The 22,488-nt window shown below is 42.7% G+C and overlaps 1 protein-coding gene across 1 annotated transcript in view; it reads right to left on the bottom strand.

Moving 5' to 3' along the window:
• The window catches only part of ADAMTS18 (ADAM metallopeptidase with thrombospondin type 1 motif 18), a 209,733-nt gene extending 195,808 nt beyond the window's left edge, over positions 1 to 13,925 (bottom strand). The window contains exons 1-3 of the mRNA XM_029610622.1: positions 13,646 to 13,925; positions 13,415 to 13,496; positions 4,850 to 5,166 (exon numbers count right to left, since the gene is read on the bottom strand). Coding sequence (XP_029466482.1) covers positions 4,850 to 5,166; positions 13,415 to 13,496; positions 13,646 to 13,747 — 501 coding nt within the window. The 5' untranslated portion in view covers positions 13,748 to 13,925. The remainder of the gene's footprint in view (positions 1 to 4,849; positions 5,167 to 13,414; positions 13,497 to 13,645) is intronic.
• Positions 13,926 to 22,488: the final 8,563 nt, after the last annotated feature.

The following is a 22,488-nucleotide window of genomic DNA, read 5'->3' as shown; positions in this document are numbered from 1 at the left end:
AGTATAGGAGAGATGTGAATGCGCATGGGAGTGCTAGTATGGATTCTTGGTCCCGAGTTTTGTATGATCTGCAGTGGGTGGGTTGCATAGGAAGGTATACCTGTCAGGAGGGAGTTACAGTAGTCTATCCTGGAGAAAAGTAGAGATTGAAGGACTGACATGAAGTCAGAGAGTTCAAGAAGGGGTTTAAAGTGATCAAGCAGGTGCAGTTTGTAGAAGGAGGAGTTGGTAATAGTTCTTATTTGGTTGCGCATGGAGAGAAAGGTGACACTTGTGACTCCCAGATTTTGTACACTTTGGGAGATGGGGATGGAATAGGACTCAAAAGAGAAATGGTTGTGAGTGTCAGAAACGGGATGGCATGATAGAAAAATTATTTCCATTTTAGTTATGTCTAAAAGTACATATTTTGTGGAACACCACATGTACTTTCCACTGCATTGAAAGAATGCAATTTTCTCATGGCTAATATACATGTATTTCATTATTTACTCCCTACCCCAACCCTGGAAATTAGTGTGAAATGTGGCCTCCTTATATACTGAAATAAGAATTAAAGTTGAGATAGTTAAGCGAACAATTGATTTGAAATGCTTTGAGATCTACATTCAGTAGCTGGCCAGATTGCAAAGTTAGCAGGATAAACTTATCTGGATATAGCACCACTGGATATAGCTGGCTAACATCAGCCGGATACATTTATCTGGCTAACTTTAGGACAGATCAGAGTTAGCTAATTCTGAATATCACAGATAGCCAGATAAATTATCTGGCTAACCTAACTCCATCCAAAAATTCCACCAGAATGCCCCTAGATTTTAGCAACATGAGACATCCAATTCTATATTAGCCATTTAATTGCCCAAAATATTCAAAAGTCAGCATTTAGCCAGATAACTCACAAATTATCCATCTAAATGTCACCAAATATGAACCCTTTTGATTGATTTAGTTAGTTAAGATTGACATCAAGCTTGAATTAGAGATGTGCAGAACCCATTTTTTTGTTTTGGTTTATTTTTTTCATTTTGGAGGGGGGGGGGGTTGTTTTTTTTAAATTCATTAAATGTATTTTTTTCCAGTTGTTTGTTTGCCAAACTGAAAAAAATTAAACAAAACAGAGGAAAAAAGAAAACTGGCCTCTGCAGCCCTTGTAGAGCCTCCCTAGGCAAAAACCCTGACCCAGGGCTGGGCCCTGCCTGGATCCGGAGCCAGCCCAGTGCTAAGGTCGCCCAGCTCTAAGGCCTGCCCCTAACTGGTCCTCACTAAGGCCTGCCCAGTGCTGAGACATGCCTGGAGCTGATCTGGCACAGAGGCCTACCCAGCACAGGAACCTAACCAAGCCAGCCCAGCAGAAAAGGCCTACCTAGAGCTGGGACCTGTCCCAAGCTGCCCTGGCACTGAAGCTTACCCAGTGCTGAGGCCTGATAGGACTGGCCTGGCATCAGAGCCTGCCCCAAGCAAGCCAGGCTCTGAGGCATATCTGGCACCGGGGCCAGCCCTGATCTGGGCCAGTGACAAGGCTTATTCAGTGCTGGGGTCTATCCAGAGTTGGCCTGGAACCAAGGCTTATCCATCACTAGAACTTGCCTCCTGGGGCTAGGCCAGGATACAGGATCACTCTCCCATTCATAAGGCTGAGGAGCTCCCATACCAGTCTCTATTTATGCCCTTTCAAGATCCTCTAAAATGAGCAAGAGTAATGCCCAGTCTCTCCCACCTCATCCACACCACTTTAAAAATGGCTGCACATTCCTGGAGGGATAATGTCAAAGTAATGACCCTTCAGCAACTTCCTCAGGTGCAGCTGGAGCCATTTTGTTTTATGACCATGCGAATGTAAGGCTGCACCGCTGGAAGTCGCCAAAGTAACATCACGTTAGTGCCATCCACCAGGCAGACAATGCCATTTACAAAGCGTCATGAATCAGGTGGAAGAGTTTGGGCATTGCCCATTTTAGAGGATGGGGGATGGGGGGGGGGGTGGCCAGAGAGGAAGATCCCCGGCCCTAGCAATTTTAAAGGGTGGGAAGGAGAGAGAGCAACCATGCGCCTTGGACCCTGGACTAGTCCTAGCACCGAGCCATCTTAGGGGCAGTTCTTCATGCCAGGTAGGCCTCAGCACTGGTCTGGCTCTGGGCAGGCCCTTGATTTTTTGATCTGGAGAGGCCTTTTTTTTTTTTTTCAAAAATTCCATGAATATAAAATACCCCAAAATGTAAATAATTGGTTAAAGCAAAACAGTGTATTCCTTAACTTTTGTAAGACTGAGGCCTTGTGTTTGGTCATGCTCCCACTGATATCTCTCTGGCAAGACTGACAGTGGACAATGTATCAATGAATTATTTCACAGAGGTCTGAAATCTTGGTATTTTATTTGATCCTCCATTCACAATGAATTTACAAATGAAAGCTTGTGATGTATTTCGAATGTCGGTATACAAAACTTTTTAAATAAATAAAATTTTAAATAAGCTGTATTAAAAGCCTCTTTTTTTAAAAATAGTGCCCGATTTAACATTTAAGGCATATATTTCCAAGTCAGAACTTTTACATAGTGGTTCAGGCACTCTTGGAGATCAATGAACTATTGCATTTAATTATTCCTTGGTGGCTACTTGTTGCTCGCAGAATTTCCTTTCAGGTTTTAGTTTTGGTCTTTAAGATTCTACAGACAGGTGATCCAGGATATGTTCCCCACCACGTGCTGCAGCTGTTGGTTGTTCCCTCCTATGGTGAGGTTTCTTTGCCGTTTACATGCAGGCGTATATTTTCACTAGCTGTTCCCATGTCATGGAATGCCCTGTCTCTGGAACTAGTACTACTTGTGTTAACTGACCTCCTAATATTTCAGAAAAGGTTGAAGACTATTTGTTCTTGCAGGTGTTTGGATGATGTTATGCTGTACTGTTTTTGTTTTTATTGTTGATTTTATTGTGATTTTATGTAATATATATATATATATATATATATATATATATATATATATATATCTGTACCTTGTTTAGAATGGCTGATGTTGAGATAAGCAAGGAAGAAAATACTGAAATAAATAAATAAAATAGGAGGCTATTTTTGGTTCGTTCCATTCAGAATGAACCAAAAATTACCTCATTCATTGAATTTTTGGCATTCGTTCAAAACAAATACATATTCCTACCTTGAATATTAAAGACTGTTTTCCTGAATGATTCATCTGATTAGCTTGTAGGTTTTTGTAAAACAAGTTTAACTATCAATTTCCTTATTTACAAGACAGACACAGAATGGAGTGAATTAGCACAGGTTTTGTGAACAATAGCACAAATCATCAAGGCTTCGATGATAGTGTCTCTGCTCATACGTTTCCTACTTGTGCTAATTCTACCTCATTTAGAATATGTTACCAATCATGTATTTTATCTTTACAAAAGTATAGTATTCCCATTGATATCAGCCTCCCAGCCCATCGTCACTGATTGCTTCACAGTTAAGATTCTCAATACTCGCCCCCTCAACAAACCCTACAAGTATAAGGTGATTACTGAGACATTGCTATACTAGATTTATATGGAAACTGGTATGTGGGGAGGGGGGGGGGGGGGGGAGTTAAGACTCTTAGTATATGATCTGTCCACATATTCCACCTTCTCCCATTTCTTCCAGAAAGAATCATGATTGCCATATTGTATACTAAATATGTAGAAATAATGGTCACATAACATCATCCAAACGCCTTCAAGAACAACTAACATTTTATTGGACAAACAATACATCTGTGGCTAATTTCCAAGAGCTATGCTCACTTTCATCCAGCCTGCTAGGACTCAGAGGAATGGCTGCAGCTCCCTCAGTAGTGATGGTCTAAGCAATGTGCAGACAGTTAGCAAGATCACTGGCTCAGTACTTCTACCCAGGACATTTGGTGTTTTTCTCTTCCCCTCACACACCAGGGCTATAAATCTGTAGACTTCAGTTTCAGCCCAGACAGTCCTGCACATTCAACCATGAGCCTCTGTGTAATATCATGCACTACCTTCTAATAAATACAAGCCATCCAAAAGTTTATTATTTTCAGTTACATAAAAAATGTTACATAGCAACAGAGAAGTCAACATTCAAAGGGGGCCGAAATGTACTAAGGGGTGCAGCTTCACTTTGCCTGGACAGACAGCAGACCCAAACTTACCTGAGTAATTTTGCTTGGGAAGCTTTACCCAGATATATTCAGTGGCACTATCAGCTTACCCACTATTAGCGAGGTATTTAACATATGACGTACTGTAGATTTGGCCCACTTAGTCTAACTTTTCATCATTGGGCATATTTTCCAATGTTTTTAAGTAATAAAAACAAGGAGCAGCACACATCTACCTTATAAATGGGCTCTGACCGACGGCCCGCAAATGCGCAGTAGAAAGCAGCTCTACTGCGCATGCGCGGGCGAGCACGTCGGTCAGAGCGGAGCATGCCCGAAAAAAAAATGGCACTGGGAGGAGCAGGAGCGGCAGCGAGGAGCAGGAGCGGCAGCGGCGAGGAGCAGGAGTGGGAGGAGCAGTAGTGGCGCCGCGCGCGAGGGAGGGAGGGAGGGACACCCCCCCCCCGAGATCTTCCGTCTGCCGGTTGTGGATGAGCTGAAAGGGGAGGGGATTGAGAGAGGGGGAGTGACTGAGGGGAGGGAGGAGAGAGTGAGGGGAGGGGGGTGAGGGAGGAAAGAGTGAGGGAGGAGAGGGTGAGGGGAGGGGGGGGAGAGGGAGGGAGGGAGAATAGAGGGGGGAGGGAGAGGGAAGGAAATGGACCGAAAAACAGTTTTTTAATGTAGCCCGTTGTTACGGGCTTAACGTCTAGTATACTATAAAGGAACACTTACCAAACCTAGGCATGTAGATATGGCTACTGAAGATGTGCTGTGGTTCCTTACAGATCCTTGGTAGAAGCATTGCTCAATTTCCTGTTCTTGAGAAGCTGTGAATCCACTGTTCTCGTATATCTGTACGGTTAGACCACTGCTGAATATGATAGAAGGCTGAAGTTCTAGGTGGAATTCCTGTCCAAATGCTGAAAATCGGTAGTGCAATGAATTCCGCAAAGTTTGTGTTGATCTCCTTTTTCTACAGTTGTGCAAAATGTCATGTGAAATGTAAGCTCCAGTGGAGTCCACTTCAACAGGTGTCACAAATACATAATCTGGAATCATAAAATGTCATTAATCAAGATATACCCTAAAAAGTAAAATATACAATGGTACATTAGCTTAACAAAATCAGTGGGTTCTATAAGCAGAATATTTTGAAACAAAAATGAATGGCTAGTGGCAGATTGGGCCTTGGAAAGATGGTCTTTAATGGTATGTCCTTATAACCATACTGTCTGAAGAGGAATGACCACTATGTAAAATATATATATATAAATAATCCTCCAACAATTAAAAATGGGTGAAATGTATATAGTGCACTTGTAGACAGGTTTATTGCTTATTAAGGATGTTTCCACAATTAAAGACTAAGAATATAAAGAGAAAACGGTTAATAAAGGCAATTGTCGAGTAAAACATTTGCATTGGGATGGACCTGATGATCTAGAGGAAAGGATTATTATGCAGGAGACCTGCTCCCCAGCTGTCGAAGGTGTGAGATTGTTCCAGCCATTGCACAACAGTGACACCTATTGATTATGAATAATTTACTAGATGAAACCTCTCTTCCCTTACCATGTCAAAGTGGTGTACAATAAAAATTCCCACATTGCAAAAAAAAGAAAAAGCCCCCCTCCGCAATTCCCACCCACTTCATAAAATCACCTCAGATTCCTAATAAATCACTAACTCTGTCCCAAAAAGATAGAACCTGCCTCCCTAACAAAATTTTACAGATTTTAAGTCCCTGATACAGGCAAGACCTGACCAAACTGCCAGGCCTGTACTTTTTACCTATGGAAAAAGGTGTTGGTACTCACATGCAGGCCTCTCCTTGGGGATGGAGTGGGAAGGGGCAGACAAGGGCCCTGCCCCCTGCAACCAGCCATGCAGCCTATGAAATGACAGCACCCAACCCTAGAATACCAATACACCTCCTCTTGGGAAACTAGAACAGGCTGAACTGCTATAGATCACTGCTCAGAAACTCCACACTAGCAGAATACCTCACCTTGATCACAGAGACAGAACATGGAGAGAACCTCAACAAATGCAGAATAGGCGATCACAAATTATAAATATAAATATGCAGACAAAAACTAAATTGGGATCCCCAATAAGCCAGACTCAGTATGCAATGCAACACTGGAGAAATAGAAATTAACTTCTTTCTATACCATACAAAATGCAAAAATATTGGAGATGCTGCACATTCACATTGCCATAACTAAATATATTCAACCAAAAGGCTTTCTTTTCTACCTTTGTTGTCTGGACATTTTGAACTGTAACATAATAGCCCCTTCTCACAACAATGCAGGTTTAACAGCTCCAACTTAAGAACCACACACACACACACACACACATGGACAAAGAAGGGGGCTCAGTGGTCCTAACAACATAAGACCTCCTACCTCCCCCCAACACACGCATACATTAACATGAAAGAACATAAACATGGCTTAACAATCCATCCCCTCTCACACTAACTTTCCCTCTCCCTTTCCCCCATAGGGGTCCTCTCTCTCAGCAGGGACCACGCATCAGTCCTCTTCTCACCCCCATCTCCCTGCTCAGGCCTTCCTCAGGTCCGTTCTCCGCACTGAAGAGAGGACAATGGAGAGGGAGTGCCAGATGCCTGATTTTTTTGAGCCATGAGGCAGTTCACGCAGGTGGAGAAAAAGGTGCTAGTAATCAATAATTAAGGGTCTCATTGACTATGAATTTTTCCCATAGACACAGAATGGGAGTAAAGCCTCAGTAAATCAGGCCTTCTAATACAACCAAACAGAAGCAAAGTAATTAAATCCAATCCATCTAGTTTTGACATTAGGTGGGCACTGACCGCAAGCAAAGTTTGCTGTGAGAATCTCAATAGCCTGGCAGGGGTACAGTGTGATAAACACTATGCAAGATGTTCTGCCATCCCGTGATACAGTCATTTGAAAATCAGAAACATAATCTGGAGTATTAATCTAGCCTCCATTGGGAGCCCATGTACGTTTTGTAGGGCAGGGTAAACATGGTCAGGATATTTTAGTCCAGTCAGTAGTCCAGCCACACTTATTTTGCATTAACTTTAATCTATATTTGTTGGTAGACCATAATATAAGGAGTTGCAAAAATCCAAAGAATTTTATTTAAAATTCATATAAATGAATTAATTATACTAAGCGGCAAATTTGTAATCAGTGAATGAAGGACTGTTGTTGCCATGTAGATTTGGGAGCCACCGCAGACACTTGTGCGGACACAGAAAAACGTGACTCAAGTTTGACTTTCAAACTTGGTATTACTTCTTTCGGTTCCAAGACAAAACCTGCGATGGCAGGGTGGCTAGTCAGAGAATTATCCATTCTATTGATTCACAACAACTCAGATTTACTTGGATTTAATTTCAGTTTAAGTTGGAACAGGCAACTTGCAACTGCTTCTAAACAGGCATTCTTAAGACCGGCTGACGCCATTTTCTTGTACAACCATACGTTTCTATGGCCGTACATGAAAATGGCACCAGATGGCCTTGAGACCAGGGCCATTTTGAAGTCAATCTTGATGCTGGCTTTAGGGCCAACTAGCACCATTTTTTAAAAGAATCTAGTGGGGCAGGAGCAAGTGCCCCTTACTTCTACCCGGACCCCAAGGAAGAGAGGGTCCAGCAGAAGAAAGGGGCAGGGCAGACGAACACTATGTAGGGAAAAATGTTGATGCATTTGTTTTTTTTGATTGGTTTGTGTTCGTTATTATGGATTTTCTGATTGCATTCTTGAGACCCACTTTGAGCTTCATTTGAGATATACATTTTTAAACAAAATTAAGTAGAGACCAGGGATGTCACCAGCCCTGGCTGATTTGAGAGGGGCAAAAGGAAGGTCATAGGGGATCACCCCTACTGAGTAGGCCCAGGCTCTGATGTTTTGGCAGGGGAGAGGGTCAGAAGGGTGTGTGTAAGCCCCAGCTAGGCTTGGCTCAGTACAGCCAATTAGGCTCCAGCTCCAGCTTGATGGATGACCACGGGGGGGGGGGGGGGGGGGGGGTTATGGTTCTTGGCAAATAGTCGGGCCGATACAGAAAAACCCGCGGGAGAGCCGGCAAGCGCCCGCTCTCCAAGGCGCTTGATTCAGAAACAAAAAATATGCAAATGAGAGCCCGCAGTAAAAGGAGACGCTAGGGACACTAGCACGTCCCTAGCGCCTCCTTTTTGACAGAAGCGGCGGCTGTCAGGGAATTTGACAGCTGACGCTCAATTTTACCGGCGTCGGTTCTCAAACCCGCTGACAGCCACAGGTTCGGAAAACGGACACCGGCAAAATTGAGTGTCCGTCTTCCAACCCGCGGGCCGCGGGCAGATTTAAATTTTTTTTTTTTAAATTTTACATTTTTTTTTATTTTTGGGGCCTCCAACTTAATATCGCTATGATATTAAGTCGGAGGGTGTAGAGAAAAGCAGTTTTTTCTGCTTTTCTGTACACTTTCCCGGTGCCGGTCGAAATTAAAATGTGCGGCTTGGCCGCACATTTTGCTTTCTGCATCACGCGGGAATAACTAATAGGGCCATCAACATGCATTTGCATGTTGCGGGCGCTATTAGTTTCGGAGGGATTGGCTGCACGTTTTCCACGCGTTATTACCCCTTACTGTATAAAAGGTAAAAATAGCACGTCAAAAACGCGTGTCCAACCGGGGGCTAACAATAAGTATTATTTTGCTCCATAAAATCTGAAAGTTGACAATAAACTGCTTTTTCTATAATCTTTGCCAGGAATGGTAAATTGAATAGCAGCCAATAGTTCTCAGTCAAATTAGTCAAAGACCACCTTTCTTCAAAAGTGGTCTTACCGCTGCCTTCTTCAGTAGAAGGCGTAGGACACCTTGGACCGGGAAGCCATTGATAACATGAGCCAAATAAAGAGGAATGCTCTTTTTGCAAAGTTTTCACCCATTTATAAGGTGCTGGATAACATTTTACATACCTCAAAGGATGTGATAGGTTTAGACATTTGCAGATATAACCTATTACAGGTCTCCGGGGCAGTGGAATGTGCTGATCATAGACTAGCAGCAAGGGCTGGAAGAGTTCTCAGACTAGTCCGAATCTTTTTAATTTTACTTTTACTAAAAGAAAGCAGAATCCTCACAAGTCAATTCCGATTGAGGTCCTGTGACTAACCTGATCCGATGTTAATGGGCTGACCATATGGAATCATTTTTTGTTTGGGGGCGGGATGACTATTTGTTAAGGTCATTTGGGCTTTAATATACTCTTTTTTTGTTTCCCTGCTACTATTTTTATTGTCGTCTGAAGGGTTCAAGAGGCACACCCACCAGCTTCTGAAAGAAGCTAGGATTTCTCAACCCTGACCAAAGGTCTATTTTTTGTTAAGTATTTTAGATTTGCCTAACACCTTGTTCATTGGTAGCTCAAGGTGAGTTACATTCAGGTACTGGAGGCATTCCCGGTCCACCAAGGGTAAGGGGCCAACGCAAGAAACTCACGTAGAAAGCGGGCGCTGAACAGTCAGGGCCTGCTCTCGTAACACGCCCCAGGGCGCCCCCAAGGTGGGCACCATGCTATATTTAAATGACTGCTGTACGCCGGTCATGAAAACCAACACCGAGTTTATCGGTGTCAGTTTTCCTTACCGTGGACAGCCATGAAAACCGACGCCGATAAACTCGGTGTTGGTTTTCCTTACCGTGGACAGCCATGAAAACCGACGCCGATAAACTCGGTGTCGGTTTTCCTTACCGTGGACAGCCATGAAAACCGACGCCGATAAACTCGGCGTCGGTTTCCTTACCGTGGACAGCCATGAAAACCGACGCCGATAAACTCGGTGTCGGTTTTCCGGCGAATAGTAGTCACGTAAATCATCGCCGGGTTTATCAGCTTCAGTTTTCGTGACTGCTGTACGCCGGTCACGAAAACCAACACCGAGTTTATCGGCGTCGGTTTTCCTTACCGGCAGACAGCCACGAAAACTGAAGCTGATAAACCCGGCGATGATTTACGTGACTACTATTCGCCGGAAAACCGACACCGAGTTTATCGGCGTCGGTTTTCATGGCTGTCCACGGTAAGGAAAACCGACGCCGATAAACTCGGTGTCGGTATTCGTGATGGGTCCGACTGTCAATTTGGGTTGTTTTTGTTTTATTTTTTATATTTCATCTCTTTTTGATGCGCACAGCTATTAACCCCTGCTCCTGGCAGGCGTTAATAGATGACAGTTAAATGTGCGTCTGAGACGCACTTTTTTTTTTCCATCGGGAATGAATGCCTAAAAGCCTCATTCACGTGCATTTGCATGTGATGAGTGCTATTAGATTCACTCCGCGTTGGACGCACGTTGAATATGCACTAATCTCCTTATTGCATTAGGGGATTGATTAGCACCTATTCTACCCGCGTCCGACTGCAGATTCAGTGCGTTCGGCTCAGCGCACCGTATTGCATCGGCCCCTAAGTGCCCTACATACTAAGCTTTTTTTTTTTTCCATAAACACACAAAGGGAGAAAACTTTCAGTGAACAGGGATTTGAACCCTGGCTACCTTGGTTCTTACTCCCTACTGCTCTAACCACAGGGCTTCTCCTCCGCTCCAGTTACTGGACTGGAAGGGAGGTGAATTTAAAATGATAGTGTAATAAAAAGAAAAAAGTGATGAATTTTAGATTTTATCACATAAGACATATATTCCATCTAAAGAAACATCTCACATTTCTAAAAAAAAAAAAAATCAATTATTCAATTTTCTGACACAGAAATCAGGAACAGATAAATAAACATTAAAAACAGGCATGAAAAAGAGCAAAGTAGAGCCCAGTGTCTGCGGCTTTCATCACTGTGGCAGTAGGTGTGTTTTTAATTTACATTACAAAGCTGGATTTGTATCTTTCCTGCGCTGTGGGGAACTCCCCACTGCGAGCAAAAAGGAAAAGCAGCACTTGTGAAGTTTCCCACAAGGGCTCCCGTCAAGGCATTTGTCAGCACCAGGAGGTCTCAAGGCTGAGCACACATGGTCCCCTCCGTCCCCCCGCCTGTGGGGCAGTAATTGCTATCGAATTGTGTTTGCAGCCAGGAAGCTAATGGTGCAGCGAGCAAAGCCGCCGCTGCCGCTTCGACCAACATGTGGTCAGCCTGGGGGGGGGATGGACAGCTCAACCACAACCATTAGCCATTCCCTTTTGTCCTCTTTCTATGCATCGGGAGGAGGGGTTAAAGTTCTCCAGCCCCTCCCCCCTGTTTTTGGTAACCACTCCCGCCATTATAAATCTAAGCAAATGGGCTAATCACCATGCTGCTGTTTTGGTCCTCGGCCAAGTATTAGACGTGCAGGTATCAAGTTGATACAGGGAGGGCATGACCCAATGAAGACTGAACATAAAAACACATTTACAAAAACAAGGGACACCTAATCTTTCACCCCCCCCCCCCCCAAAAAAAAAATAAATATATATATATATATATATATATATTTATTTAGGATTTTTATATACCGACCTTCTCAATACAAGTATCAAATCAGGTTGGTTTCCATAGAACAAAACTATCGTGGTTAAGGCGTTACAATAAACAGAGTTTCTGAACATAAGAACATAAACATCGAGGGAGGTAATTTTCAAAGGAGTTACAGATAATTTTCAAAAGCTCACTTGCATGCTTTATGTGGGTAAAACTCAATTCTAGCACATCAGTCCTTTTGAAAATTCCCCCCACCCCACAATAAATTAAGGAACAGGTTTATATGTAAGGCAAAGTTTGGGAAAAAGGAATTCCCAAAGTCCGGCATCATTTTGAAAGCCCGAGTCCCACCTTTGCCACCATCATTTGTGCAGGTTTCTATGCAACCAAAATACACTGCAGGACTTTACCTCACAAAAGCTACATTGCTTCACATTTCCGCAGTGCTTTTTGGGTTTGTTTTTTTTAACAAGTTCTTGCTTGCATGATTTTTTTTTTTTTTTTTTTAAATGAAACTTTTTTTTTTTTCGCTTCCCGAAGTCGTACGAAATTATATCCTTGGGGCAAAAGATGTGCTGCTTCCAAACTGCATCGTACAGTTTCTTGCAATTTTTTTTTTTTTTTGCCTTACTTTGTCCTAAATTGTAAACTTACTCCTTTGATATTCTGAGACTGATCAGAGCATAAAATGAGGTAGCAAGAGCCAAAATAAGATCAAATCGATCTTTGAAAGAATCTAGCACAGCTGCTCCCACAGATCCAAAAGTGATCAAACTTTTGTACAGTACCGCCAGTAGGATATGTGGCATCTGGATAGACAGCACTGAGCACCATAATTTGCAACATTATCCATACAGCCACTTTCTAATTCAAAAGCAAGCTTGTTTTGGATTGAATGACATGCATGTACATGTAAGTTTAAATCTCTGTGAACCTTTCAAATACGACACATAGCGGTGATTAGACTGGACACTCAGGAAGTTGCAGATATATCTCTGTTACAACAAACTGCAATTTAAATAAATAGATGTTTGATCTGATGGAAATGTTTACAGCTGTCTCTATGTTTAACCGCACAGTAAAATAATAATAAATTACATATATATAATTTTAATATATATATATATATATTTATTTTTTTAATTTTAAATAATATACATATTCCAGCTTTTCTGCAGCAGATGCTACAAGCATTATTAATTTCCTTGTTAAGAAGGGATTTTATTGGATATATATTAAAGGGAAAAAGGGCAGCCCATGCAGGAAACAATACGTCATGGACTTGAACATTTTTATACTGGGGTGAATGCATTGCAGAAGCATTTAAAAAAAAAAAAAAAAAAAAAGTAGGCTGCCGACCAGGAGGCAGCAGCTGCTAAAGCAGAGAAAATCCCTCAGCTCCAAGAGACTGGGGGTTACCCAAGCACTGTTCAAATGTCATACCTGTTGAGTAAGTGCAGACACATGCCCTGTTCTACCAGGATACTCATTAACAATCTAATGGTAGCAAAACCAGAAAAAAATAATTATTGCTTATAGGTAAGTACTTCTCCTCCCTGCTCTCACTTGCCATCCTGTTTTAAACCTTTCCAAAATTATAGCATTTTTAATAATGCTGTTGCTTCATGTGCTGATCAGTTAATCACTCAGTTTTATTCTATTTTTTTAAAATAATTATGCAATATGCAACAGGGTTTCAAAGAAAACAGTGATTGCATTTAGAATCACCATACATGCTTCTTGTGTTCTATTTGTTAAAAAGCCCCCAATGATTAGATTTAAAAAGAAAGTTAATGCTATTTCTGTGCAGGTTTCTGTGTAAAAATAATACAAACCAGAATTAAATCCACTGATACTGCTGTCACTGGTTAATGCTTCTGCAAAAGACACGCCACAGAGGCAGCACAGCTGGAAGGTCTAAAAGAAAAGAGAAATACTAAGTTTCAATGCAATTAAGACAACAATAGAAGAAATCAGCTTGAATAGGAAAGAAAAGGCACTATTAAATCTTTACTTTTCTTTTTTTTTTTTTTTTTAGAAAAAAATAATAACATAAATTAACCTGCCTTTACAATACTTCCAAGCTTCAGGACTGTGAAAAATGGCATTGAGTTATTGCTGAGAAATGCAACAGGTAAACTCCACATCAGAAGCAGAAAGTAGTCCATTTTTTTTTCTTCTTCTTTGCTTCAGTGCATTCAGAGGATTTTGTTACCTGCTCCTAAGCATGATGTGCAGGAGCAAAGTGCATCGCCTCGGCATTGTAAGTCCTGGGTTTCTCTCCTGCTCGCCCAGCACATTCAGTTCTTCATGAACAGTTGTGATCCAGCTGGAGAAGGATGACTGCAGGGCACAAAGCAATGACAGCCAGGCATCTCATGCCTGTCCTGATCACACACTCAGACTGGCTGCAAGCAAAGCTGTTCATTCACTGAGGAACTGTTCTTATCCCCCCTCCCCTTCTGCTAACTCATCAAAGGCTAAACAAATCAAACACCAATAGTATTTGACTAGGCATGAGCAAACAGTTTTTATAATGTTAAAAACCATCGCCTGTCCACCCCTTGCATTTTTTAAAATAAAGTTAACTCCCAAAGGTGTCACTTTTATACTTAAAACTACCTTCAGCCAATAAGAATATCTGAATTTTGTTTTACAGATTAAAGGCTCTATTTACTTAAGTGCATGAACATTAATGCAAGCATTAACATATGTTAAACATTCTTTAAAATGCATTAACACATGTTTGACACACATTAACGCTGCATTATTTATCACACTTTAGTGTGTAAGTCCATATTAATGTTAAAACAAACTTAATACAAAAAAAGTTTTAATGAGCTGCATTGCATGCAAATTTATGCAAAGCAGTTCATTAACATTAAAATAGTTGCCAATTATGTTAAGCAGCACAACTGGTGTTAACCCACCGGTAAACTAAAACGTATTTACACCATCTGAGATTTAGTTACATTGTAAAGTTAGCCATTGGCAGCTAACATGATCCCAGTGGGGTCTCTGATACACTCCCCACCACTCAGATTAAAGAATATGGATCAAATGTGGGGAAAAGTCTCTTCATGTCCCCAGGCAACAATAAAGCCCACGTAAGCCAAAGTACTCCCACTCCCCAATCCTAAGGCAAAAAATAAAGTCCTCTCTGTGCTGAAGGTTCTCCATCCCACCTCCTCAAGGCAAGATCAAGGAGCTTCCAGGTCAACTGACTCTCCTTCCCTTTGGCCAGGTAACCCACTCCCCCCCCCCCCCCACACACACACACACATACACACACACACACACATACACCACACCCCTAGTCCATCTGAAGATAGCCAGCTGTTATGTTTTTGTATGGATGTGAACCCTGGGTCGAGATGAGAGATGTCTCCGCCCACAGGGAGGAGCCCTGTGAGCCTCACCATCAATAGGCGGGGTCTCAGCAGCATAGGACACAACTATATTATAGAGACAATTATGTAGCAAGGAAAAGGCAGAGCCTGCAGAGCAGGAGCTGTAAATAGTATAGTTCTTGAGCAGAGAGGTATGCCAGAGTGATACCACAGCTGAGATGATCCGGTAGTGGCCCGCGGAGTGGGGTACGCCGAGGAATCTGTACTGTAGATGAAAAGATTGAGGTGCAGGAACCCGGAAGTGTAGCTGAAGCGGCAATACCCTGCAGCTCCGGGTGTACTGGAATGGCTTCGCTGAAGAAGGAGCGGTAGTGACCCGAGGCACGGAGTACACTGCAGGAAAGCTTCAGCCAAGCTTGAGTCGTTGAAGTCAATAGAAGGTACTCACAAGTGGAAGTTCCAAGATAAGGTCCCAAGACAGAAGGCCCTCCGAGGAGCGGATAGCCAAGGACGTGGAAGGGCCCCCGAGGAGCGGGTACCCGGAGCGTCCAAAACCCAGAGGGAAGTCCGGAACTAAAGTCCAAAAGTAGAACGGATTCAGCAACAAGGAAACTCCTTGCTAACTCATCCGGAGGGGACGTCCCCGAGGTTCCCGCCATGACGTGTAAAAAAAAAAGAAGGCCCTGGTGCGCGCGCACGTGCCTTAGGTGATTCCAAAATCAAGATGGCGGTCAGCAGCACCCACGCCGTCCCGGGGATGCCAGGGAGGTCGGCGTTGGCTGGCGGAGACTGCCACTCTTCCAATGATTGACGGTGCAGGGAAAAAAGAGGTGAGCATGAGAAGTCGCAGCCGTCTGCGACCGACGGGCGTAACACCAGCTGAGAATGAGAACAGAAGAAAGCATGACATAGTCCTATCCTGGTAACTAAAAGACAAAATGGCAAAGGTCTAGATAAGGTTGCCATTTCACTTGCCGGAGTCCACAGGCAGAAGGCTGCCATGCTGTCTTCTGCCCCCATCATCATTTGGCAACTGTCAGATGGGATAGGCTGGGAGAAGGAAGACTGGGGGAATCAACCTGAGGAGGAAAAACCAACTTTAAATTGCCTCAGAAGCATGACACTTTGCTTTTATTTTGGGAATGGGGATTGGGGGAACTTTGGTCTGGAGGTTTTCTTTCACTTGCCTTACTGGATTGGTAAATGGAGAACTTCAGCCTGGGGGTGGTGGCTTTACTCTTGCTTTGGGGAGGTGGGGATGAAGCACTTCAGCTTTGGATGCCATTACTCTCATCTTTGTGTGTGTATATGTGTGTGTGGTAGGGAGGGGGGGGGGGGGGGACTGGCCAAACTGGCAGGATTCAGGGGACTTCTGTCCCTAGTGGACACATTTTTCAATCAGGGGATGGAGTACTTCACAGTCCCCATCACTTTATCTTCGGCAGCAATGAAACAGCATTATTTCCTGCAAATCACCAGATTTAATGCCTGATTTACTAAAGGCATTATGTGCTGTAGTAAACTGATCTTTAAACTGGCAGATAGGGCTCCTGTTATAATCATCAATGAATGCAGTTTAACAGCTGATTTTAACACAGTTTAGAAAACGTCTCCCTAATTGGTTTAATAGATACATTTGAGTAGATTTGTGTACTGTAAAACAATGTTGGATAAATCCGGTACTGATCTCTCACTCGGAGGCTCCGATGGCAATCTGGCTAATTCACGTTTAAATGGATAGAGGGCCAAAGAGACAGCAGAAAGTAAAGAGTAGTCTGGGATGGTCACAAGCTGGAAACATGGATGAAACAAAGAGAAACGGGCATAGAAAGAACTGGCACATATCATCGTTACCATCTATTGTGTCGAAAATGGGCAAGTTCACGATGGTGGTGGTAATGATGATCGAGTGCAGTTAGCACCAACAGGGTGAAATCTCCATTTGCATGGGCACTTCTGAAATGTAGCTGGGGCACCTGGAAGTAGGGATGTGAATCGTTTTTTGACGATTTAAAATATCGTCTGATATATTTTAAATCGTCAAAAATCGTTAGAGCCGCGATACAATAACAATTCCCCCGATTTATCGTAAAAAAATCGTAAATCGGGGGAAGGGGAGGGGAAGGGGGAGGGCGGGAAAACCGGCACACTAAAACCCACCCCGACCCTTTAAAATAAATCCCCCACCCTCCCGAACCCCCCCAAAATGCCTTAAATTACCTGGGGTCCAGAGGAAGGGTCCCGGTGTGATCTTTTACTCTCGGACCTCGGACCTCCGTGCATTGTAGAAACAAAATGGTGCCGGCGCTACCTTTGACCTGTCATATGACAGGCCGGCGCCATTTTGTTTTTTTGTCCCCCGATGTCAGGAGCGTAGGAGATCGCTCCCGGACCCCCGCTGGACCCCCAGGGACTTTTGGCCAGCTTGGGGGGGCCTCCTGACCCCATAAGACTTGCCAAAAGTCCAGCAGGGGTCCGGAACGACCTCCTGCAGTCGAATCGTGTTGCCGAATGGCCGGCGCCATTTTGCGCAAAATGGTGCCGTGCCATTTTGTTTCTACAACGCACGGAGGTCCAAGAGTGAAAGATCACACCGGGACCCTTCCTCTGGACCCCAGGTAATTTAAGGCATTTTGGGGGGGTTCGGGAGGGTGGGGGATTTATTTTAAAGGGTCGGGGTGGGTTTTAGGGTTGTTTTAGTGTGCCGGTTTTCCCGCCCCCCCCCCACTGGACCCCAGGTAATTTAAGGCATTTTGGGGGGTTCGGGAGGGTGGGGGATTTATTTTAAAGTGTCGGGGTGGATTTTAGGGATGTTTTAGTGTGCTGGTTTTCGATTTACACGATTTACACAATTTACACGATATTTAAAAAACCCAAACTGCGACGATCCGATTCCCTCCCCCTCCCAGCCGAAATCGATCGTTAAGACGATCGATCACACGATTCACATCTCTACCTGGAAGCATTCATGCATGTAAATAGGGATGCAAGATGTGCATAAGGACTGTGACGGCACAAACAGCAATAATATGGACCAGACATGAAGTCCGTCTCATATCATTGGAGGTTCTTCCAGGTGGTTTAAAAAAACCAAAAAACTAAACAATGAACCTTTGGTAAAGGTACATGTCAGTGATATTTAGGTAAAGGTACATGTCAGTGGTATTTAAGTATGATTACAGTTGAATTTTGTATATATTCTTTAAAGCATGTGGTCTCGGGGCTGCTTGTTGATACCCAGAAGCAGAAGCCAACAGATGTAGCTATTTGTGCTGTGAAATTACCAGGCTGGAGACCTTCTGTTCCAAGAATTTCTCCGCCCTATGAATTCCACCCCCTCGCATTGAACAACTGGTTTTAGAAATGCATCTATGAAAGCAGCTGTTGTAAGACCACTGCAACACCATTAACTGCACTCTGATAGAATAATGCATCCCACTGGAGATTAACGCTATGATTATATAATGGTGCATCACTGGAGACCGTTTCTAGCATTCTTTTGATTTTACTATTATTGCACAATAGGTCAATTCATAGTCTATGTTTTTCATAAACTTTCTGATAATTTCACCTCTTAAGAAAACAGCCGGAAATGTTTTAGTATCTGATGAGTGCATATGACTAAACATCTCGGTTCTATTCTCTGATCTTGTTAGGCTTAATATTGCTGAAGCTTCTTCTGCTAGGCTCTCTGATGTAGAGACAATGGATGGTCAACACTAGGAATTATTGTCTCCTTCCATAGAACTGCGTAAATCACTTGTTTTTGTCTGATGTGCTCAAGGTGGCAAAACAGTATGACAAGACAGTGGCCAGAAATAAATGGATGCTAGTGCACATAAGGGGAAGGATAACCAGTGGAAACAGGAAGGTAATAATGCCTCCCTGTTGGTGGACCTCATTTGTTGTATTGTATCCAAATCTGTACCTCCAAAAGGGTATAGGCAGGATAGAGCCAGTGCAGTAAAGAGCTACCAAAATACTGCAAGGCCTGAATCAAAAATCTTATAAACGAAGTGTAAGGATCTAACTATGCATTCTTTAGAGGAGAAGGAGAGATAGGGAGGATATGAGGCATTAAAATACATCTAAGGTATAAGTAATGCACAAAAAGCAAATCTTTTTTCAGAGGAAATAATGCTACATAGTAAGATGTCAGGGTATGAGGCACCTAGGGGAGAGAATGAGAAGTAATACCAGTTATTCACAGAAATGATGGTGGATGCATAGCATGGCATCCTAATATAAGCGATAGAGACAAAAAAAAGTAATGAAATTCAATACATTATAGGATAAGCACAGAGGTTCTCTAGTTATAAAGCAGTGAAATTAAAATCTAAGATCTATAGCATTACATCAGCAAAGATTGGGCCTTAGAGTCCTCATCTGCCATCTTTTGCTCTGTTACTAGAAGACTCTGCGATTTAGGGCTGTCTTTAGGGCTAGCAGATGGGTCCTTAAATGGGCCTCAGTAGCTTTCTCAGTTTTGCTAAAGAGCTGGTGTGGGGAAGAGGTATGGCCCATGCACCCAACTCACCCCCTTGTGCTGCCACCAGCCCATGTTACATGGTCATCTTTAGGACCGTGAAGAATGCCTCAGGCTCCCTCTCCCTCCAGCCACAGTCCTGGTGCAGTTGTACTTTTCAAACCTGTCTAAAGATGGCCCTGCTGTGATTCCTCTGGTAGAATCCCCCTGACTTGACAACCTATGAGCATTCTGCAACACTAACAAAATGGCGCAGGCCTCAGGTCAATCGCTGGCCATTTTGAAAACCAGCAGTGGTGGGGAAGGACTGATTGAAGATCATTTCTTCTCATTAAAGATCTCTACATTGGATAAGAAGTAGTGTGGGAAGCCCATGAGGACTTGCAGGCAGGCACCAAGCTTGGTTTAAAATGTTGGCAGCAGAGGGCAGCATCAGAACCCTCAGTTTTTCTTTTACTTTTATTTTTCATTTCTTTTTTTGTTTCTTGTTTATTTTTTTCATTTTATATAAAATGAAACAAATGAGAAAAAAATCTTTTGGCAGTAATTTTTACAAGGATTTATGCACATTAAAATAGCATATATTATAGCAATTTTCAAAAGCCCATTTATGTGTGTAAAGTCCATTTAGGCTCATAAAACCTCATTTTAAGCATATAAATCCTTGTGAAAATTACCTCCTTTCAATGTACATCCCCACTAAGTCAGTAATATTACGGCATGAAATTCAAGTCTCTTCATTTTTAAACATTTCCTGGAATATTAGAACTGTTCTGCTCCTTTATTAATGTCCTTAAGTCATTACAGTCTTTCCTGATATATAGACAGGACAGCATAATATCAGGAGCTTTCCTCTTTTCTTTGTCTTAGCACAATATCAAGGGGCTGTGCAAACCATCTTCATGGCTGCATGTGCAATCTTCTGAAAATTACAGAGTACCTATTTAACATACAAAGCACTCATTCAAAAGCTGCCCACACAGTCTTTTTTTCTACACCACAATAACCACACTGGGCTGCCTACATATCATGCATCATGGAAGACAGCTCTAAAGACAAACCAGCCTATCCAGGGCATCCTTAGTAACCAGGAATGATGTTTGCCCTTAGCAGGCAAAAGACCTTGGCATCCAGGCACTCGAAAAATCACACCGGTATCCAACTTGCTTTAGCTGTTCAAGGCACACGTGGCTCATGAGGCAGAGCAACCAGCAAAGGATGCAAAACCATGTAAGGAACTTATAATCAGGCCGATTCAGTAAAATGTGCGGGAGAGCCGGCGCTCCGAGGCGAGCGCCAGCTCTAACAACGCGCACCCAGGTTACTCTCCTGGGCGCGTGATTCAGTATGCAAATGAGGGCCCGCGCTAATAAGGAGGCGCTAGGGACACTACCGCGTCCATAGCACCTCTTTATTGGCAGAAGCGGCAGCTGTCAGCGGGTTTGACAGCCGATGCTCAATTTTACCGGCGTTGGTTGTCAAACCCGCTGACAGCCACGGGTTCGGAAAATGGATGCCGGCAAAATTGAGCATCTGTTTTCCAAACCGCGGGCCGCAGGCAGATTTTTTTTTTTATTTTGGGGGCCTCCGACTTAATATCGCTATGATATTAAGTCAGATGGTGTACAGAAAAGCAGTTTTTTCGGCTTTTCTGTACACTTTCCCGGTGCTGGCTGAAATTAACGCCTGCCTTTGGGCAGGCGTTAATTTCTGAGAGTAAAATATGCAACTTGGCTGCACATTTTACTTTCTGTATCGCGCGGGACTAATAGGCTCATCAACATGCATTTGCATGCATTTGCATGTTGAGGGCACTATTAGTTTCGGGGAGTTGGACGCACGTTTTCTTACTGTATAAGGCGTAATAATAGCGCGTGGAAAATGTGCGTCCAATCGGGGGCTAACGGTGCGCTCGGCCTAAGCGCACCATACTGAATCGGCCTTAATGTAAGAAGAATACCATCTTTCTGCCTCAGTAGAAACCCAGGCAGTGACAGGAATGGCAGGTATAGGAGAATATGTTAGGTTTATGGATTGGTGGGAGGGTCTTCTCTATAAATACATCTTGTGATCCTCTGCCAGAACCCCACACTCTGTGCATAATGTATAACTGGCTTAATAACAAAATGCAAGAGGGTCATTATCCAGTTTCAGACATGAAAAGCTGCTCTTTAAATTCCAAATAGTATAAAAGATGTGAAATACAATACACTACTTTTAACTAAACACAGAAAATCTTAAATGTAAAAAATATAACTGCAGGTAGTAGATTGGTATTTTGATAGATTCTGTTGCTCTTTTTAAGTTCAATATATTGTTGCACAAAATTACAGTGCTTCTATTATAACAGTTTAAAAATGAAAAATATATGGAATATTATGGATAGTGTGTTTAGGGGTTGGTTTGCTAAGGCTTTTTTTTTTCTCATTCTGTGTCTATAGGGGAAAAAAAAGTATTGAAAATCAAAGCCTTATTTTGTTATGGCATCCAGACTGTGTAAAACAAAGACATCTACTAGTTGGATTATAGGAGTCCCTCCATCTGTTTTAGTTTTGTTCTTGACTACTCATAAGATTTATAAATAAAATTCTAGATTCTACCCAGACTCTGTACTATATTCTAAATTTTCTGTCGACTTGGCGTTGGAAGCTAGTTAGATAAATAGATACATCCACAGCCTAGGGAACTGGGGGGTAAATTTCGAAAAGATTTATGCATGTGAAAGTAGCATATATTGTAGCAATTTAAAAAAAATGCATTTACGCACATAAAACCCAGTTTTAAACACGTAAATCTTTAAGAAAATCATAAGCAAATGTAGATTGATGACTCTGTTAACAGAAAGCGTTTCGTCATATTTTGGTTTATGATTATCAGATCCTTTCTGTTTAGGTTTTGTTTTTTTTTAATCTAGAGAAATACTATGTATAAACCGCTGCCCCTGCGAGGTGAAAACTGCAGTTGTGGCCGAGGTTGATGTTAAGGGTGTTGTCGTGTGTCCAGGGCAGCAAGCTCTTTCAATTGTTTCTAATTTTCTTTATTTTTCCAAAATTGATAGCCTCCCACCTGAACC

This window comes from Rhinatrema bivittatum, chromosome 7, assembly GCF_901001135.1.
Source record: "Rhinatrema bivittatum chromosome 7, aRhiBiv1.1, whole genome shotgun sequence".
Lineage (NCBI taxonomy): Eukaryota > Metazoa > Chordata > Amphibia > Gymnophiona > Rhinatrematidae > Rhinatrema > Rhinatrema bivittatum.
Note: the sequence above shows the minus strand (reverse complement) of the source record. Positions and strands in the feature narration are given on the sequence as shown.